Source organism: Ornithorhynchus anatinus, chromosome 3 (assembly GCF_004115215.2).
Source record: "Ornithorhynchus anatinus isolate Pmale09 chromosome 3, mOrnAna1.pri.v4, whole genome shotgun sequence".
Lineage (NCBI taxonomy): Eukaryota > Metazoa > Chordata > Mammalia > Monotremata > Ornithorhynchidae > Ornithorhynchus > Ornithorhynchus anatinus.
Genome location: NC_041730.1, coordinates 74,500,717 through 74,519,340, shown reverse-complemented (window position 1 = coordinate 74,519,340; position 18,624 = coordinate 74,500,717). Strand labels below are relative to the sequence as shown.

The following is an 18,624-nucleotide window of genomic DNA, read 5'->3' as shown; positions in this document are numbered from 1 at the left end:
AAAGAATACAGTTCTCTAGAGAAGGTCACTGAAACAAAAAAGAAAACGTTTGCCTTTTCAGATTGAATACTTTATTTGCTTCCAGTTAAATTTCCTAGTGAACTTTATTTGGGAGAGTGTTTTTTGTTTTTCTTCATCTTCAAGAAAACGAACTACAGAAGGAATTTCAAAAAGTGTTTTTCATGAGTCAGATGTCCTCAGTGGTAGTGGTAAACCGTAACACAGTTTATTGCAGGTGACTGGAAGAAACTATTTGAAAACTTTCAATTCGAACAGCAAATCAAACCTATTGTTTCCCATGGCAGTGCTTTCTGAAATCCAGCTGAAGTTCAGCAAAGAAGCCTTTAGTGTAGGTAACCAAACTGTAAAATCCAATTTCAATTACCTGAAGTGATTCTGGGAAATTTCAGCTCATATCATGGGGATAAATATGTTCAGAAAAACCGAATTTCAGGGTTTATTTAGCTGGGCTTCATTTACCCGGTAGATAAACACTGTGTTCTAAGTTGTAATAGTATCCTAATAGTTGAAAACAGATTGTGTTTTGGTTAGAGTTCCAATTTTTTTTTGTTTAATTTATTTTCATATTACTTTACTCAGGTTTTGGGGACAACAGTACATTTTGTTACAGAATGTATGGGCCTCAGTAGTTTTATGTTTTTCCAAAACAAATACCACAAAGATTTTCTTCCTTCTGTTATTCGCAATAACTAAGGCAGTTTCTCTTAAATTGGATTCTGGGATCATTTGTATCCTCTTGGTACAAAAAGGTTCAGGCTGAGGAATGATCTGTTTGCCTATTTCTAGTCTTTGTGAAGTGGCAAGGATGGAAAATTGGGCAATTTTAATTCTGTATTTTCTGGAACAGAGTGGGGATATGTGTGCTTTTCAGAGTTATTTGAATGATCTGGAAACTCTTTTTCACATATAAAAAAAATAAACTTCTGTGGGATTTTCTTATGCCCCCAAAAGTCTTGAACTTGCAAATTGTGTTTTGAAAGATCAGAATCATGGTAAGAGCAAGTCAAGTGAAAAATCAGCCAGCATTTCTTAGCCTGATATTTTTCCTGGCTATTTCACTTAACATTAAGCATTACCTACACTGAAGTACGTGTGTTCTTAAAGGAAAAAGGAGTTTTTTAAAAAATAATCTGTAGAAAATGAATTAGTTTTCTATAAACCCCAATAAAATATATGGTATTATTATGGAAGTCAGTATATTATAATTTCACTTCTAGCATTCAAACTGTATACAATTATTTAAATATATAACAAAGCAGTTTTATTTTTTTCTCCCAGATATTTTTAGTTTGACATTTGTGTTATTTTGATCTAATACATAGTGAACCAAACAGATTTTCTCAATTTCTGTGTTCAACAGCACAACTTAAGGAGAATAATAATTATAATGGTATCTATAAAGCACTTACTTTGTGTCAAGCACTATTCTAAGTGCTGGGGTAGATACAAGGTGATCAGATTGGGCACAGTTCCTGGCCCACATAGGGCTCAGAGTCTAAATAGGAGGGAGAACAAGTATTTACTTTCCATTTTCCACGTGACAGAACTAAGGCCCAGAGAAGCTAAGTGGCTTTCCCAGAATTACAGAGCAGACAAGTGGTGGAGCCAGGGTTAGAACCCAGATCCTCTGATTCCCAGGCCTATGCTCTTTTCACTAGACGATTCCGCTTCTGAGAACTTCCCTAATGCCTGATAGTGTTCCTCCTAAATGTCTTTCAAACATTTACGAAACCACCATCTCAGGAGCTGTTGTTCAGCCATTACTGGAAGAGAGCAGTATCTACATCTGGATCTTGACTAGGAAGGGTTCAGAGAGCTAAATCCATATCAGTCAGGATGTCAGTCCTGAGGCAAAGTGGTTTCAGGACACATAGGTATGTGGGAGTCACAGTCCAGAAGCTTAATTTAGGATAAAAGGTCAGGGACTCTTGAGAGTCCTGGTGGTTCCTGGTGGTTCTTCTGGAACCCACTAATCCAGGAGACTTTATCTCTGGGAGCTTGAGGTTCTTAGGAGTTGAGGGCAGGTAGCCCCACCCTTGGAGTTGTTGAGGTCCAAGCTGGGATTTGTGGGCATCACAAATAACTCACTTGGCCCCTATTGAACCTCCCTGTAATACGGTTTTCACCTCTGCCTGCCTGGCCTGATTCTCATGTTTGCCAGCCTATGAGAGAACTTTGTTCCAGGACTTGACATGCAAAACCAGTGAACTAATCTTGACTACATTTGGACACCTATGGAAATACTTGATAAAAAAATTCCAAATTGATTTGATTTCTCAGCTTCCATTAGAAAGTGTTGGCTCCATCATTAAATCTGGGAAGCTGGGTGACACCTGGAGTTTGATTTCAGAATAGTCATTGGCCGTTTTTGAGCACTTAATAAGCACATGTTAAGTTACAGTTGCCCTGCTACAACTGCAGATGGTCTCCTCGAGTTAATTTTTTTCTTGTGTCCTAATGCTAATGATTCCCTTGAGTTCCTGATTTTTTACGTACATATCTGTAATTTACTTATTAATGTCTGTCTCCGCTCTAGACTGTGAGCTCGTTGTGGGCAGGGAATGTTTCTGTTAATGGTTATATTGCAATACCCCAGGCTCTTAGTACAATGCTCTGCACTCGGCAAGTGCTCAGTAAGTATGATTGACTGACTGACAGTTCCTAAGTTAGCGTTCAATGGATGTGTGAAGTGATACCCCATTCTATTGAGCACTTATACGCCCATGGTTGGCTATCACATTTGTGGTTCTCACTCCTATCATGTAAGGGAAGGCAATCTTTCTATTTGGATAAAGCAAGAGACCGAGAGGTTGTATAGCTTTCCAAGACCTTCCAAACTAACCAGAGGCAGTGCTGGCATACATTTGAGTCTCCTATATTCTCCATTGGAAACTTAACATGATCTAATGGATATATTTGTTAACGTTTTTCCCAGAGGAAATAGTAGATCAGAATCTGACTTGAATGCAGTTGTTTGCAACCCTTGCAGTTGGAAGCCTGCTGCTCCACGAGTAAACATACCATCACCATTAAATAGGCTATTCTGGCAAACAGTGGTTGGGAAGGGTGCCTTTGTAGCTGGTTCATTTTGCCATTTTGAGTTAATGTCACACCAGATTTCAGCTACTTGTGAAGAGCAAATAAAGCCTAATTTTTGTATTCTTTCCAAAATTAGGTTTCGGAGCAGGAGATGGATGAAGTAATAGCTCGCACTACTCATCGAGAAAACAAAGAGGCCAATCCGTCCCAAATTTTAGGTACTGTAGTTGTATACTGCATGTCCTTAGCATTTTTTCAGAGGTTTCTTGTTTATTTCCCCTAATGCTGATAATGATTACTGTATGCTAAACATTGTGCTAAGTGGTGAGGAAAATACAGAATAATCAACTCAAACATAGTCTCAGCCTCACATGGCTCTCAGTCTAAGCAGAGAAAGCAGCAGATGTCTTATCCCCAATCATAGGTTTTGAACACTTATATGCAGAGCACTGTACTAAGCGCTTGGGAGATTACAGTACAATAGACCTGATATACATGTTCCCTCCCCCCAAGATGAGCACAGTTTAAAAGGAAAGACATATAAATTAAACAAAACTAAGACACAGGGAGGTTAAGCAACTTGCCCAAAGTCACAAAGCAGGGCCAATGGCAGGGTTGAGATTAGAATCTTGGTCTGATTACAGTCCCTTGTTCTTTCCACTAGGCCACATGAGCACTTACTCCTGGGCTGTTGGATTTTATGCAGTTATTGGGATTTAGGAGCATAGCATTCAGAGAGATTCTCCTCTTTTTTTCTTGGGCAGCACTTCTGAATTTTGCAACTGTACTCATGTTTCCGTTTAAAAACAAATGATGTAGAGCCTCCAGTATCTCTTTTCAGCAAAATTTCCATAGATGAGTTGCAGTTCTTCACATGCTTATACGTGATTCATCTGAAATATCCTGGGGGAAATGAACTGATACTAATCATCCTTATGGGTTTATGAAACACCTTGCAGAGCAGGAAATGCTTTGTCCCTGTTAAAGTTTTCCATTTCTTGATAATTAGCTACTAATATGATCCCCATTCTATAGATATTGAAGTGGTGGTACACAGGAATTAAAATGATTCATACAGAGATTTGCAGCTAGCCAAGTCAACTTCAAAGTGAAACCAGTTCAGTGCAATCTTTCCTCTTAACACTAATGGTATTTTTGCTTTTCCTTGTGTAATAAAAAACATCAGGCATTTTTCATTGATTAAAAATGCAAAGCATTCTGTTCCTTCTCCGCAACATCTCCAGGATCCTACCCTTCCTCTCCTTCCAAAAAGCCACACTCCCAATAATGGCACTTCTTGTATTCTATCTTGACTACTGCATCATCCTCCTTTGTCTTCGCTGACTCCAGTCTCTCCCTTCTTTAGTCCGTACTTCACTAAGTGGCCCAAATGGTATTTCACAAAGGTCGTTCTGCACGTCTTCCGTCTCCTTAAAAACCTTCATTGGTTATATTGTCCTCTCTGCACATCAAGCAGAAAACTCCTGATAATAATAATAATAATGTTGGTATTTGTTAAGCGCTTCCTATGTGCTGAGCACTTTTCTAAGTGCTGGATTAGATACAAATTAATCGGGTTGTCCCACGTGAGGCTCACAGTCTTAATCCCCATTTTACAGATGATGTAACTGAGGCACAGAGAAGTGAAGTGACTTGCCCAAAGTCACACAGCTGACAAGCGGCAGAGCCAGGATTAGAACCCATGACCTCTGACTCCCAAGCCCGTGCTCTTTCTGCTGAGCCTCACTGCATTAGCAATGAGCTCCTCAATCAGTCCTCTCCCTCCTATTTACCTTATTCTCATCTACCAATGCACCCTAGCTCACAGTCTTAGTTTCTCAAAAGATAACTTTCTGTGCCTCATTCTCATCTTTCCTGTCAGTGACCTCTTATTCATGCCCTCCCCTAACATGGAATTCCCTCCCCCACATTTCTCCCCATTTCCAAACCCTTTCTGAAATCACATCTCCAGGAGACCCTCCTAGATTAATCTCTAATCTCCCCACTTTATGTCTCCCAATTGCCACTCGAGCCACTAGTGCTACCTAAGCACTCACGACCCTCTGTCACACACACATACACATCTCATATACTCAATTACCTCCTCATATTCGTAATTTATGTGTCTACCTTCCCCACTAAAGTATAAAGTCAGTGGGGGCAGAGATAATGTATATTAAATTCTGTTGCCCTCTCCAAAGCAATTAGTATAGTGCTCTACACACATTAGTCAGTACTATTAACTGATAGATTGATTAAAACTAATGTTATGTGCAAGGCTAATGTCTAATGGAATTTTAGGGTGTCCTGAATTCAGGTTTTTTTTTTCTTTTTCTGATGAACAAAAGGAGAGGGAAGCTGAAAAGGTTCTATTAGCTGGCAAGTCTGAGTAGTATTAGTATCTGTTTAGGACCTACTATATGCAAAACATTGAAATAAACCCTGGAAAAAATACATGGATGAAAAGGAGACATAGCCCCTGGCCCCCATGGGGTTCACAGTCTACGAATAAGTGGGGAGAAGTGTGCACAAGAAAAAAATGGAATGATTAAAGCACAAGAGCAACATATAAACAAGGATAATGATCTATGTAACAGGAACAACAGAGAAGCAGAGTTTCAGGCAAAACAATATCTGATTTGGATCCCCCAAATTCTTCCTTGTTGGAGCCACCATTTATTATGCAAATAGAAGAACAGACAGAAGAGAAAGTGATACATCCACTCTCGCATTGTTCTTAGAACCACCTGACCTAGCTCAGTACTAGAAATAGTACTAGAAGTACCAATCTACTGAGAGGCAGTGTTGCCTAGTGGAAGGAGCACGGGGCTGGGAACCGAGAGGATCTGGGTTCTAATCTCAGCGTTCTAATGGGAAGCAGCGTGGCTCAGTGGAAAAGAGCCTGGGCTTCGGAGTCAGAGGTCATGAGTTCGACTCCCGGCTCTGCCACTTGTCAGCTGTGTGACTGTGGGCAAGTCACTTCACTTCTCTGTGCCTCAGTTACCTCATCTGTAAAATGGGGATTAACTGTGAGCCCCACATGGGACAACCTGATTCCCCTATGTCTACCCCAGCGCTTAGAACAGTGCTCTGCACATAGTAAGCGCTTAACAAATACCAACATTATTATTATTAGCTCCACCACTTACCTTGCTGTGGGAGCTTGGGAAGGTTTTGAGGAAGGGGAGATGTGTTCTGAGTGAAACTTCAAGAGCCCCCTTCTTCTTACTCCAGTATTTGCAAGCAGTTATTTATCAAGCCAAAATATAACATCTACAGTCAGTCAGTGGAGAGTCTCTCACATTAACACACATCAGCCAGCATACACCCTGAGGCAAGAGAGGTGCCTCTTCACTGCCTCTTTCGATACTAGATTAGATTGGCTTGAGGATCACGAGGTTAACGTGTGGCAAATCATGTTTCCCACAGGAATCTCTCTAAAAAGTCCATCACTTTCAATTAAGGCAAGACAAGGAGAAGGTGCCACCCCCCTCAGCTGGACCATGAAACGTTTCCTGGAGCCATCAAGTCGGGTAATATTTAAATCCAAGTCAATATCGAGTCACTTCTGCCACTTTGTGGATGGGCAGGATATCAGAGCTATCCTAACCTTCAAATTCAGGAAGATTATATTTGTTTGTTATTTATCCAACACAAATCTGTAGCCCCCAAAATAAGGAAAGAATGCTTGACACAAAAGGACTTCCCTGCATTTTCTACAATGGGTTTTTTTTTAACACCCTTTCTGATCCAGTGGCATGGGAAAACTGCTGTTGGTAAATGTTTTTATGCCAATTCATTGACTTTTTAAGTCTATTTTGCTTGCTAAGCCTTTTTGAATCATGTTTAAATATGTATCTGAAGACTAGTTAAAGTGAAGGCACAGTTATCCAGCCGAAAATGTTTAATAAATGCTAGGACACTTTCTCACCGATATGTTTTAGATCTAAATTGACACCCAAAGCCCTGGGGAGAATTAGAAGACTACAGGGAAAAGCAAATCATAAATTATCTCCAGTGCCAGTCCTATCTGAACCTATAAATGAGAGCTCTCTGGCTGCAGCAGCTTGAACATTTCATCTGGGGAGATCACTGAGGAAATCTCTGAACACCGTGCCCCCCACTTATCAATTAATCAATCATTGGTATTTGGAGAAGAACATTAGGATCTTACGGCAGTATGGTCTCTCTGAAGAGATTTAGAAGTCCGGTTAAGTTTGGTGGGGTTTGGTATGACCCAAGAAGTCGCTGTTCTTCGTGCCCACATCCCTTATCCTCAAAGCTACATCAATCCTGGCTCTGCCTTATCTGGTAGCACCACACACAGTGCTGTATGGCTGGGTTGGACTTTGTAGTTTCTGGATCTCCTGTTACTGTTTCATTCTGGTGAACCTTGTGCCTATAGACTACAGCAGTCATTGTGCTGATAACTGGCCCAGACAAAGCATTGGCAATTGTGAGGACACCCAAACACTTCCACCCAAGTAGATGAAACTCCCAGGTTTGTTCAGGAAGACCGGGTACCACATATCACATTTCTGGAAAAACCTGGGGTAGCACATGACAGTTGATGGGCAGAGGCTAAAATGATTTGACTTTGGCCTGAGCTGAACCCTTAGAAATTGGTCCAACCTGAACCAGGTAGGACCCAAAAGAGACCTGAGTTTTAACTTGGGGAGGGTGGTGGGGAATTTATGGACACACCCATGTTATGCCTATCCAGAGTGTGCTGTGCATTTTCACAACTATCAGTGATATTTATTAAGCAGTTACTGGGTGCAGAGCACTGTACTAAGCACTTGGGAGAGTACAGTGTAACAGAGCTGGTAGACACATCCCCTGACTACAAGTAGCTTCCTGACTAGGGGACATTGGGGAATAATTTTCTGTTATTCACCCTCCTGCCATTGTTGGAGTGGGATGTGGCTTCACATGATGCAACTCAAATTCCCAGACTTTGGTACTGTGCTTTGAGAACCTCAAAACCTAAAAATTCTTGGACATCTATAAGCTCTGGGCATATTCTTCAGGGCATGGGTTCATGTCCCCCAAAGGACTGAAGATAAGCTCCCTAGAAGAAAGATTAGCTCCCCCTCAAGCCTCGGCAGTTCTAATAAGAGTTCTTGCCCTGAACAGCCCAAGTCCTTTAGTTTTCTAAGGGTGTCAGTTTTCTAAGGGAGAATGAGAGTAATGTGTATGCTGGCTTGCTTTAGATAAGTGAGGTCTCTTTAATGTCAAGAAGTTGCTTCCTATTTAAGTTGTCTATATTCCTAACGTATCAGCTGCCTCCTATCCCTTCAGTCTACCAGACAACCTCTGGTAGTTTGGGAGGGTAGAATAGTGCAATCTTTAAAATTAGGTTTTGGGGTTTTTTTCCAATAGAGGTACTTTATCATCAGGTTGAGAGAGAATGGATTATTCTGCCAACCTTTGCTGGAAACTTGATCAACAGCCTTCAGAGTTACCTAAATGGGGTAGAAGCTTCTTTCTTCCTCTCTGTTTCTTTTTCTGTTGAGATCCTAAAATATACACATGTGGGTAATTAAGATCATAGCTGTCTTGAATGAGAAGTCAGATAATGAGGTGATCCCAGGAAAAGTTAGAAAGAAGTGCTTTGGAATGTAAGCATTCTAAAGTGTCTGTTTTTTCTCTCTGTATCTGTGAGTGTGTGTGCGCGCGCCTGTATATTTGTGTGTGCGTGCATATTACCAAACCCTCACTCGCCCTTCCCCTTGACTTCCTACGGGTCAGCTGACATTTTTCTCCTTCCAGCAGGGATCCCTCAGTTCAGAATCAGAACTGTCCCAATATTTCGCCCAAGACGTCCCAGGCCTCCTGTCATATTCTGACTGTCCTGTCAGAGGTGAGGAGCACCTACGTCAGAGAAGCGCAAGCATCCCCTTGGATGACAGCAGCAGCCTTCCTCCCCGAAATCCAGGTAAATGAAGTACAATTGTAGAAACCCATGGCTAGAGTTACTGACTGGAGAATTGCTCATCAGGTTGTAATACGCTGTAGTGTCTTTACACTGTAAGCTCCTTATGAGCAGGGAATGTGTCTACTAACTCTGTTGTGTTGTACTCTCCCAAGTACTTAGCACAGTGCTCTGCACATAGTAGGCACTCAAGAAATACCAGTGCTGTTGATGATGGTGACCGATAATACTGAAAGCCACCTTCTGGCTACAAGGCATTTTGGAAATGTGAACTTGCTCATTCATTCATTCAGACTTTTTTATTGAGTGTTTACTAAGAAGAGTTAGAGAAGTGGGTGGCCAAACCATTGTCAACTTCTCCTTTCAGCAACACTAATCCTGGCAAGTGACAGAACTGGAATTAGAAACCATATCCACCGGCCTAGGAATCAGATGACCTGGGTTCTAATCCCAGCTTTCTCACTTTCCAGCTGTGTGACCTTTATCAAGTCACCTAACCTCTCTGGGCCTCAGTTTTCTCATCTTTAAAAAAGGGATTCAATACCTGATCTCTCTCCCCTTTAGACTGTGAGCCCCATCTGGAAAAGGGACTGCTTCTGACCTGGTTATCTTATGACTACGCTAGTGCTTAGTATGTGCTTGGCACATAATAAGCGCTTAGCAACGACCACAGTTTTATTTGTTTTGGGGGGCTTTTTTACTCAGAGCCAGCATTGAAGCTTTGACTGACCTGAGGTGGGAAAAACTTTGCTGGCCTTGCTACCCTATCTCCCAATAAGTGTGAGATCATTACGTTACACTGCATGTGTACCCAAACCTGTAAACCTAGATCTCCAAACTGTAAGCTTGTTGTAGGCAGCGAATGTGTCTGTTTATTGCTGTATTGTACTCTTCCAAGTGCTTAGTACAGTGCTCTGCACACAGTAAATGTTCTATGCAGCTTGGCTCAGTGGAAAGAGCTTGGGCTTTGGAGTCAGAGGTCATGAGTTCGACTCCCGGATCTGCCACTTGTCAGCTGTGTGACTGTGGGCAAGTCACTTCACTTCTCTGTCCCTCAGTTCCCTCATCTGTAAATAGGGATTAAAAGTGTGTGAGCCCCACATGGGACAACCTGCTTACCCTGTATCTCCCCCAGCGCTTAGAACAGTGCTCGGCACCTAGTAAGCACTTAACAAATACCAACATTATTATTAAAACAGTTGACCTACTGACTTTTCTCTGGAGAGCCCTCAGACTCTCCTTGGTCCTAGGCTGGTGCATTCCTGCCCCAGGTCCCCGATCATTCACTCATTCAATCATATTTATTAAGCACGAACTGTCTGCAGAGCAGTGTACTAAGTGCTTGGGAAAGTAAAATTAAATGATAAAGAGCGACAATCCCTGACCATAACCAGCTCACAGTTTGGGCTGGGGGGTAGGGGGTGGAGGGAGACAGACATCAATACAAATAAACAGACATCCATACTAATAAATCAAATTACAGATATATACATAAGTACTGTGGGCTGGGAGAGGAGGGAGGAGCAAAGGGAAGAAGTCAGGGCAACGCAGAAAGAAGTGGAAGATGAGGAAAAATGGGGTTTAGTCTGGGAAGGCCTCTTGGAGATGTGTCTTCAGTAAGTCTTTGAAGTGGGGATAGAGGAGAGTAATTGTATGGAGGAGGGAGGGAGTTCTAGGCCAGAGGCAGGATGTGGGCCAGGCATGACCTGATCGAGGCACAGTGAGAAGGTTAGCACTAGAGGAGCGAAGTATGCGGCCTGGGTTGTAGAAGGAGAGAAGTGAGGTGAGATAGGAGGGGACAAGGTGATGGAGTGCTTTAAAGCAGTGGTGAGGAGTTTTCAGGCACAGCTTTGAACTTTGGCCCCACCACTCAGGGTCTGCCCTCCCCTTCCTCTCTCACCCTCTCCCCTGCTCAGACCCTACTTCCCACACTGTAGCTACAGTTGACTCTCCACTTCTTCTCTCTGTTTTCTGCTCTGACCCCGCCCAATCCTCCCTTCCTCATCCTTCCCAGACCAGACCCTGAGGGCACAGTTCAGTAACCTGAGTACTAGATTCTGGCCTAGAAGGAAAGATTTGGGAAGATGCTCCCCTTTCTACTTACATTAAATCAGGTGAAATCTCTAATAGATTTTCATATGAAAGGAAACCCCATTTAAAACAGTTCCAGTGCTTGTGTATACTCTGTGCTTCTAGAACTCTTTTTTCAATTTTATTTTGTTTAAAGTCTTCATTGAATCCCAGAGAATTTATATGAAGTTCCTTGATGTCAAAAGGAAGATGTGTCCCGGGATTTCTTCCAGAATAGTTTGTCAGAGAGTGCACAGAAAGTTCTTATTTTCCCCTCCTTGTCACAGTCTGCTTTTCTATTTGAAGTATCTACACCTTTCCTCCCCTCTGTACCCACACTTGGAGAAGCATCAGCAACATTTGACTCTAATCCTTCTGCCCCCACTATTTCCCTCCCTGGCCCTTCAACCTCCATTTACCATTTGGATCTATCACCTGGTAGTCCAGTTGCCCCTCTGACTCCATCTCTCCAGTTCCTCTCTGCTCTCTCTTATTTTATTCCTTAGAGAACACAAGTGACTAAGATTAGGACTTTTGCAACCAGGGATAACTACTCAGGTTGTAGGAGAGTAGATATGAATGATAAACTCACAATGAAAGAATGATGATGATTCTGGTGTAAGCCCATTTCAGAAGGTAAATTTCAGCTTTTGGTTAAACTTTTCTAGCTTCCAGAGAAACAGGCAAAATTCGAGCCAACAGCCTCATTTCTCCAAGCAGCAAGAGAGTGCTGGGACCATTCAGCAAGCATATGGAGTCTACTCAGCAAACCAGCCTCCCGGGCAGCCCCCAGTCTGCCCGTGGCCCACTCCTGCGGCAGGGGAGAGTCGATTGCTCCGATGCTGAATACGCCAGCGATGAGGAAAGGTTCGTCAGAGAAGGGGATTGTGTGCCTATCCAGAGGGCCCTCAAAGACCCCAATCAAACTCAGATGGAGAAAGACACAGGAGTTGTCATAGCTACCTCTTCTGTGGAGGCTGATGATGAGAGCCAAGATGGTGAGCACTCCCAGAATCCTGTGAGAAAAGCCATGTCTACCCCATGCTTTGGCAGCTCACTTGGGTCTGAGGAGAAGGCTCTTGAACAAACTGGAGACTCTACCCTGCCAGACAAACTCTCCGATGCTCGGAGCACACCTGAGGACAGTCCCTGCAGCACGGGGAAGAAGGAGCAGCCTGTCCCTTCCCCAAAATTGGAACACAAAGCCATCACCAGGGTCAAGAGTCTGATGAGTATCGAGTGCCCTAGTGCCCCGAGGCTGAAGAATGAGGAGCTGGTCTCCTGTCACAAGCCTGTGGCCAGGATAACTCCGCAGAGCAAGAAACATGACCCAGAAGATGGTGCCAGGATTAGCTGTGTGAACACAGTGAAGTTGATTCGGGCTGAGGATGAGTCATTTGGTCTAGACTTGGAAATCCGGGCTACTCCCTTAAAGGTGGTGATAGCAGGTTTACGACCAGCCGGAGCTGCAGAAAGGGTAACTTGCTTTTCTCTGTTTTTTCTCGCTTTCTAACCTGAGAGGTTTTGCTCAGCACCATGTTTTGTCTTGGGTGGAGTCAGAATGTACCAGTAATTAGAAATCACCCCCTCGCAAGGAGAGATGAAAAATTTGATCATTATCCTTCTAAGAGTCATGAAACTTGGTACCTAGACATTTATTAAATTGCATCATTCATTCATTCATTCAATAGTATTTATTGAGCGCTTACTATGTGCAGAGCACTGTACTAAGCGCTTGGGATGAACAAATCGGCAACAGATAGAGACAGTCCCTGCCGTTTGACGGGCTTACAGTCTAATAGGGGGAGACGGACAGACGAGAACAATGGCAATAAATAGAGTCAGATTGCTTGGGAATATATTCAGAATGAAAGAATTATTTTATTTTGTTTTACCAGACTCTTATTTAGGGTCCTAGAACCTTTGGTCTGGAAGGGGCTATAAGAAATCAATTTCCTCTCATCAGTTACTCTCATTCTCTCTAAAGTATTTCTCACAGATGAGGCTCTGTGGAATTTTCTGTCTTTCTTCACATTTCCCCTAAATATTTATAAATCTCAAAAATAGCTTTTGAAACAGATCAACTCAACATTTGTTTTGACACTCAACTTCCTCCTAGGCCTCCTTAGGGACTTACTCAGGTAGGAGGTGCTTAATAAATGTTATTTAAATCAACTAAATCTGCATTAATATTTACTCTCCCTTGATAAGTGTTCATTTGTTAGCATTAATATATATATATTAATACATATATGTTTGTGTATGTGTGTGTGTGTGTATATATATATATTCACACATGTGAGTTTGAATATAAATATAATTTGATTTATTGAAAGGTTCTTGTTAATTACAAAGCAAAAATAGTTTAGGTCCATGTCATAAGTTTTACTTAATTATGAGAAGCAGCGTGGCTTAGTGGAAAGAGCACGGGTTTAGGAGTCAGAGGTCATGGGTTCTAATCCCGACTCCGCTGCTTGTCAGCTGTGTGACCTTGGGCAAGTCACTTAACTTCTCTGTGCCTCAGTTACCTCATCTGTAAAATGGGGATGAAGACTGTGAGCCCTACATGGGACAACCTGATTACCCTGTATCTGCCCCAGCGCTTAGAACAGTGTTTGGCACATTGTAAGCGCTTAACAAATACCAAAAAAAAAAAGTGTTCCAGCCAGTGTTGCACTGTAGTATTAATCCAAACACATGGAATCCCATTTATTTTCACCGGATGATTTATTGTGGTGGTTTGGACACTGCCCAAAAAGAAGTGTAAGAAAAGCTTGAGCAGGCAGTGCAAGTTAGAATGAGTTCTAGTCTAGAACATCGGCAGAGCGATGTGGACAAGGCCCTGTTGATAGGGGAGATGGTCAGGTAAAAGTCTGTTCCTTATATCACTTCCACCCATCACAGATAACTAACTACCACCTCTCTGCCCCTTCCAAGGGGACGTCTAGCAGGCTCCACCTCCAGTGAATGGGACACAGCAGGGAGAGTTGTAGTTTGTGTAGGCTTTTGATGCTGTGCTACCGAAGATGATCTCTGTGTGCCACTCTAAAGACAATAGTCTATCTCAAGATAATTCCTCTGGAAAATGGATCACCCAGCTGATTTTTTTTTAAATGATCATGGTGATAGATTCATGAAAAAGAAAATTACATGGTTTTACCATGAATATGAGCCTCTCTGGGAAGGCAGTCTGCCATTTTACCAAAGGATTTCCATACCCTGAAACAGAGGTGAACTAAGAATTTCATGAGTACAGTCCCCTCTCCATTTTGCAGGATTGATTATTTGTAATAGTAGTAATTTATAATAATGCTGGTATTTGTCCATTCCTTTCACTTTCCCCTCTTTCCTCTCTGATTCTCCTCATGTGTTCACCACTCTACAGCGGAACAGGAAGAGATGAAACTCAAATGAATTGATATTAGCAGTATTTTTAGAAGCTCTAATAAAGTGCTTGATGAGGAGAGAGAGATTCAGACTGAAAAGAACCAAAATAATATTCTTGAAAATTAGAAATCTTCATCTGTTCTGGCTTTCTGTGTTCCTCATTGCCAATGATAAGAGAGGGCTAAAGGTGTATACATCTACAAAACTTTGCTGTTGTGATGCAGAGATTGAGAGCTATTCAGGTGTAAATTTGTAATTATGCTTGTGTCAGGAATCTATGGCAAAGTTGACCATTGGCGACAAGATTGTCTCCATCAACGGCATACCAGTTGATGGCATGTCCTACCAGGAAGCCTGCCACTTGGTGAAGAACCAGCCAACAGCTTTAACACTAGAGGTGCAGCACCCAGTTTCTGGTAAGATTCCTGTTCACGTCATTATTATTATTTGAGATAGGATACTTGGTACTGTTCAATGATGTATTTTGACCCATAGAAATTTGGGCCCTTGCTTCTGATGTGGAAGGTTGAGCTTATTGACCACTGTGAAATCATGAAGCATCTCAATTCCATTTAATATGGGTCCATTTTCTAATTAAAACTTTTATTGTGGCTGCCCGAAATATGAAAATGGCTTCAAAATTGCATATAAAATCTCTTCTTTCTGAACCGTCTATTTATCACAAGAAGCATTTTGTTCAGTGATTCACGCTAGAAAAATGTTTTTTTACATCGAAGTTTGTTTTAATCTTGGACCCTCTAATCAATGTTAGTGTTTAATAAGTCAGTGGTATTTATTGAGCACTTACTTTGTGCAGAGTACTGCACTAAGCACTTGGGAGAATATACTATAACAGAGTTAGTAGACACATACCCTGCCCACAGATTCATCTACTGAAATGCCAGCCAACTGCCCTTCATCCACCAGGCTACTGACTGACACCCCTGAGCTTGCAGCATCTTGGGGGTACTTTGGGACTTGTGCAGAGACTTAGGGTGATGATGATGGTATTTGTTAAGCACTTACTATGTGCCAAGTACTGTTCTTAGGGTGACCTAGGTGCCTGAGGAGAATATGCTGCAAACCAGAAGCCATCTGGGAGGTGGTCCCAGTCCAGTTTGGAGCCTGAACCTTAAGCAAATGATTTACTTTCTCAGGATAAGTAAGTGCTTAACAAGGACCATTAAAAAAAAAAAAGTCGGGGGAGGGTAGGAGTGGCAGAAGCAGTTATAGGTGGAGAATTGGGAGTGAAGAGTGGGGCTTCCCAATCAGTTGTATTTATTGAGTGATTGCTGTGTGCAGAGCACTGTACTAAGCGCTTGGTAGAGTACAATATAACAATAAACAGTCTAGAGTTGGGGAAGCAGACATCAATACAAATAAATAAATTGCAGATATGTACATAAGTGCTGTGGGGCTGGGAGGAGGAGACCTGACCTTCAGGGAAGAACAAAGGGAGCAAGTCAGGGAAATGCAGAAGTGAGTGGGAGAAGAGGAAAGGGGGAACTTAGTCTGGGAAGGTTTCTTGGAGGAGATGTGTCTTCAATAAGGAGCGCCCCCTTCCCCCACCCCCCAAGCTTCCCCGGTCCTCCCCTATTTCCATCTCTCCTGCCCCTGAGAGCATACCTTCACTTTTTGTCTCTGGAATTGCATTAAACAATTTGATTCTTGTTGCAGTCTGGTAGCTGTCAGAACTAGCCATTCACTGAGCCTCAGTAGAAGATGTTCCTAGAAGACCATCAAAACATACTAAAATAGCCCCAGAGGTGCTGGGGAGAACAGGACAAACAGTTCCTGGTAGAAAACAGAGTTTAGATATAGACCAAACTAAGAATGCAATAGGAAGATAAGTTTTCAAATTAATTGGGGCTGAAGCTAATTTAAATAATCCAATCTAATAATAATAATGTTGGTATTTGTTAAGTGCTTACTATGTGCAGAGCACTGTTCTAAACGCTGGGGTAGACACAGGGGAATCAGGTTGTCCCACGTGGGGCTCACAGTCTTAATCCCCATTTTACAGATGAGGTAACTGAGGCACAGAGAAGTTAAGTGACTTTCCCCCAGTCACACAGCTGACAAGTGGCAGAGCTGGGATTCGAACTCATGACCTCTGACTCCAAAGCCCGTGCTCTTTCCACTGAGCCACGAGATAGCCAAACCCCACATGTTATATAATGATCTCAGGTGTCACACTTCCCAATTTGTTCACTTGTGCCTCGATTATACAAGTTTTCCTTGGTTCCAATAACTGATCTTTTGGATTTCAGCTGTTCAAATAATTAGGTGTTCAAATAATAATTCTGTATACACTGTTCTTCAGGAAATGGGATTTATTTACTTTGCCCCTGGAGTTTTTTCCAGGGAAATTTTTCCAGGTTAACCCCTTCCATCATCTAAACCACTGTTGCAATCCTTAATCTATTCCTCTCCCTTGAACTCATTCTTGAAAGTACTGTGCTTATTTTACATTTTGTGGATTGTATGTTTAACTCCTATTAGATGGTCAGCTACTTGAAGGTGGGGGACAGAGAGCAGCAGTGGATTAATGCAGAGTCTTTAGGGGTTGCAGACCTGAGCCTTGGGCTAAAGCATGGGGTGGGGGGGCAGCCACCCCCTGAAGCCATGACAACTCTACCAACGTGGCTACTGTTTCAAACATTATGAGAAAGGCCTTCCTAAAATGTCTGTCATTCTTGTCCAGTGTCAAAGGCAAGGCAGCCCTGGTGTCAACCTGCAGGCCCCATTCACTCGTCCTTGTCTCCTACCTCCATCTGACACCTAGCATGCATGGGGCCCATTTTAGTTTCTCCCATTTATGAAGAAGTGGGGAGTTGATGGAGGAGCCAGGGAAGCCCTTTGGGGCCGTTCTCTAGGAGTTGCCTTAGACTAGCCCCAGCTCTGCTGCCATGACCCCTTAGCCGAGCCAAGCACACCCCCAGGAGGAGGCAACCAGCATGGGTAGCCCACACTCTTCCCAAGTACCACTAAGGCTTCTGCTTTAAGTGGCTCAGCTGTGCTTGGAAGAGGGAGGGGATGATTGGCCTGAGGGAGTCTAACTGACCCGGAGCCAGCAGACTGCATGTGACTGTGGGATCCCCTCTTCCTTTCTCCCCACCCTGAGTAAAATCTGTCCTGGATGAGTGGGAACAGTGCAGATGCTGCAGCAGTTGTGGAGCGCAGGCCTCAGTCTGACCATGAGCCTCCACCTCCTCCTGGTGCTCTGCCCAGCCTGGCGTTAGCTTTCTGGTGTGGCTTGCTGAGCCTGGTTGTGCCACATGGGCTGCTGGACTCACGGGGGCTGCCAGCCAGGCCCAGGAACCATGTGACCTGGCCTGGGGACCTGAGTCCCTGAATCCCTGTTTCTGAGATCATGGGGTGCTGCTACAAAGCCTCAATACTCTCACTGTGGTGGCCCCTCTCCCTCCTCCTCTCCTTCCTCCCCCTCTTTCTCCTCTCCCTTTTCTGCTTCTTCTCCTCTTCCTCCCCATTCTCCCCCTTTCCTCCCTTAAATGTGGTATTTGTTAAGCACTTACTATGTTCCAAGCACTTTACTAAGTACTGAGGAAGATACAAAATAATCAGGTCCCACATGGGGCTCACACTGTAAGTAGGAGACAGAACAGATATTGAATCCCCATTTTACAGATTAGGGAGCTGAGGCCCAGAGAAGTTAGTGACTTGTCCAAGGTCAGACAGCAGGCAAGTGGTGGAGCCGGAATTAGAACCCAGGTTCTCTGACTTCCTGACCTGGGCTCTTTCCACTAGGCCTAGGGCTCTTTGCACTAGGGCTCTTTCCACTGCATCCCATCCTTCTCCTCTTCCCTCCCCTCCTCCTCCTCCTCCTTCTCTAGCCCAGTTTGTCAGCCTATCCTCAAACTTGACAACGGAGGTTACTGAGGACTAATGAATGTCCATTGCAGAGAAGCAGCATGGCATAGTGGATAGAGCACAGGCCTGGAAGTCAGAAGGTCGTGAGTTCTAATTCCAGCTCCGCCACTTGCCTGCTGTGTGACCTTGGGCAAGTCACTTAAGTTATCTGTGACTTAGTTACCTCATCTTAAAATGGGGATTGAGACTCTGAGCCCCAAGTGGGACAAGGGACTGTGTCCAACCCAATTTGCTTGTATCCACTCCAGCACTTAGGACAGTATCTGGCACGTAGTAAGCGC

General features: G+C 43.2%; 1 protein-coding gene across 4 annotated transcripts in view; it reads left to right on the top strand.

Annotated features, from left to right (window-relative positions):
* Positions 1-18,624, top strand: part of PDZD2 (PDZ domain containing 2) — a 312,563-nt gene that overhangs the window by 262,079 nt on the left and 31,860 nt on the right. For 3 of the 4 annotated variants that reach the window (XR_003757843.2, XM_029060012.2, XM_029060013.2), the window contains 5 exons: positions 3,197-3,278; positions 6,490-6,593; positions 8,833-8,998; positions 11,734-12,542; positions 14,724-14,868. Coding sequence is in view for 3 of the 4 variants with exons in the window: in XM_029060012.2 (XP_028915845.1) it covers positions 3,197-3,278; positions 6,490-6,593; positions 8,833-8,998; positions 11,734-12,542; positions 14,724-14,868 (1,306 nt within the window). In the remaining variant the exon portion in view is untranslated. The remainder of the gene's footprint in view (positions 1-3,196; positions 3,279-6,489; positions 6,594-8,832; positions 8,999-11,733; positions 12,543-14,723; positions 14,869-18,624) is intronic. The other variant, XM_029060011.2, reaches the window with a different exon arrangement.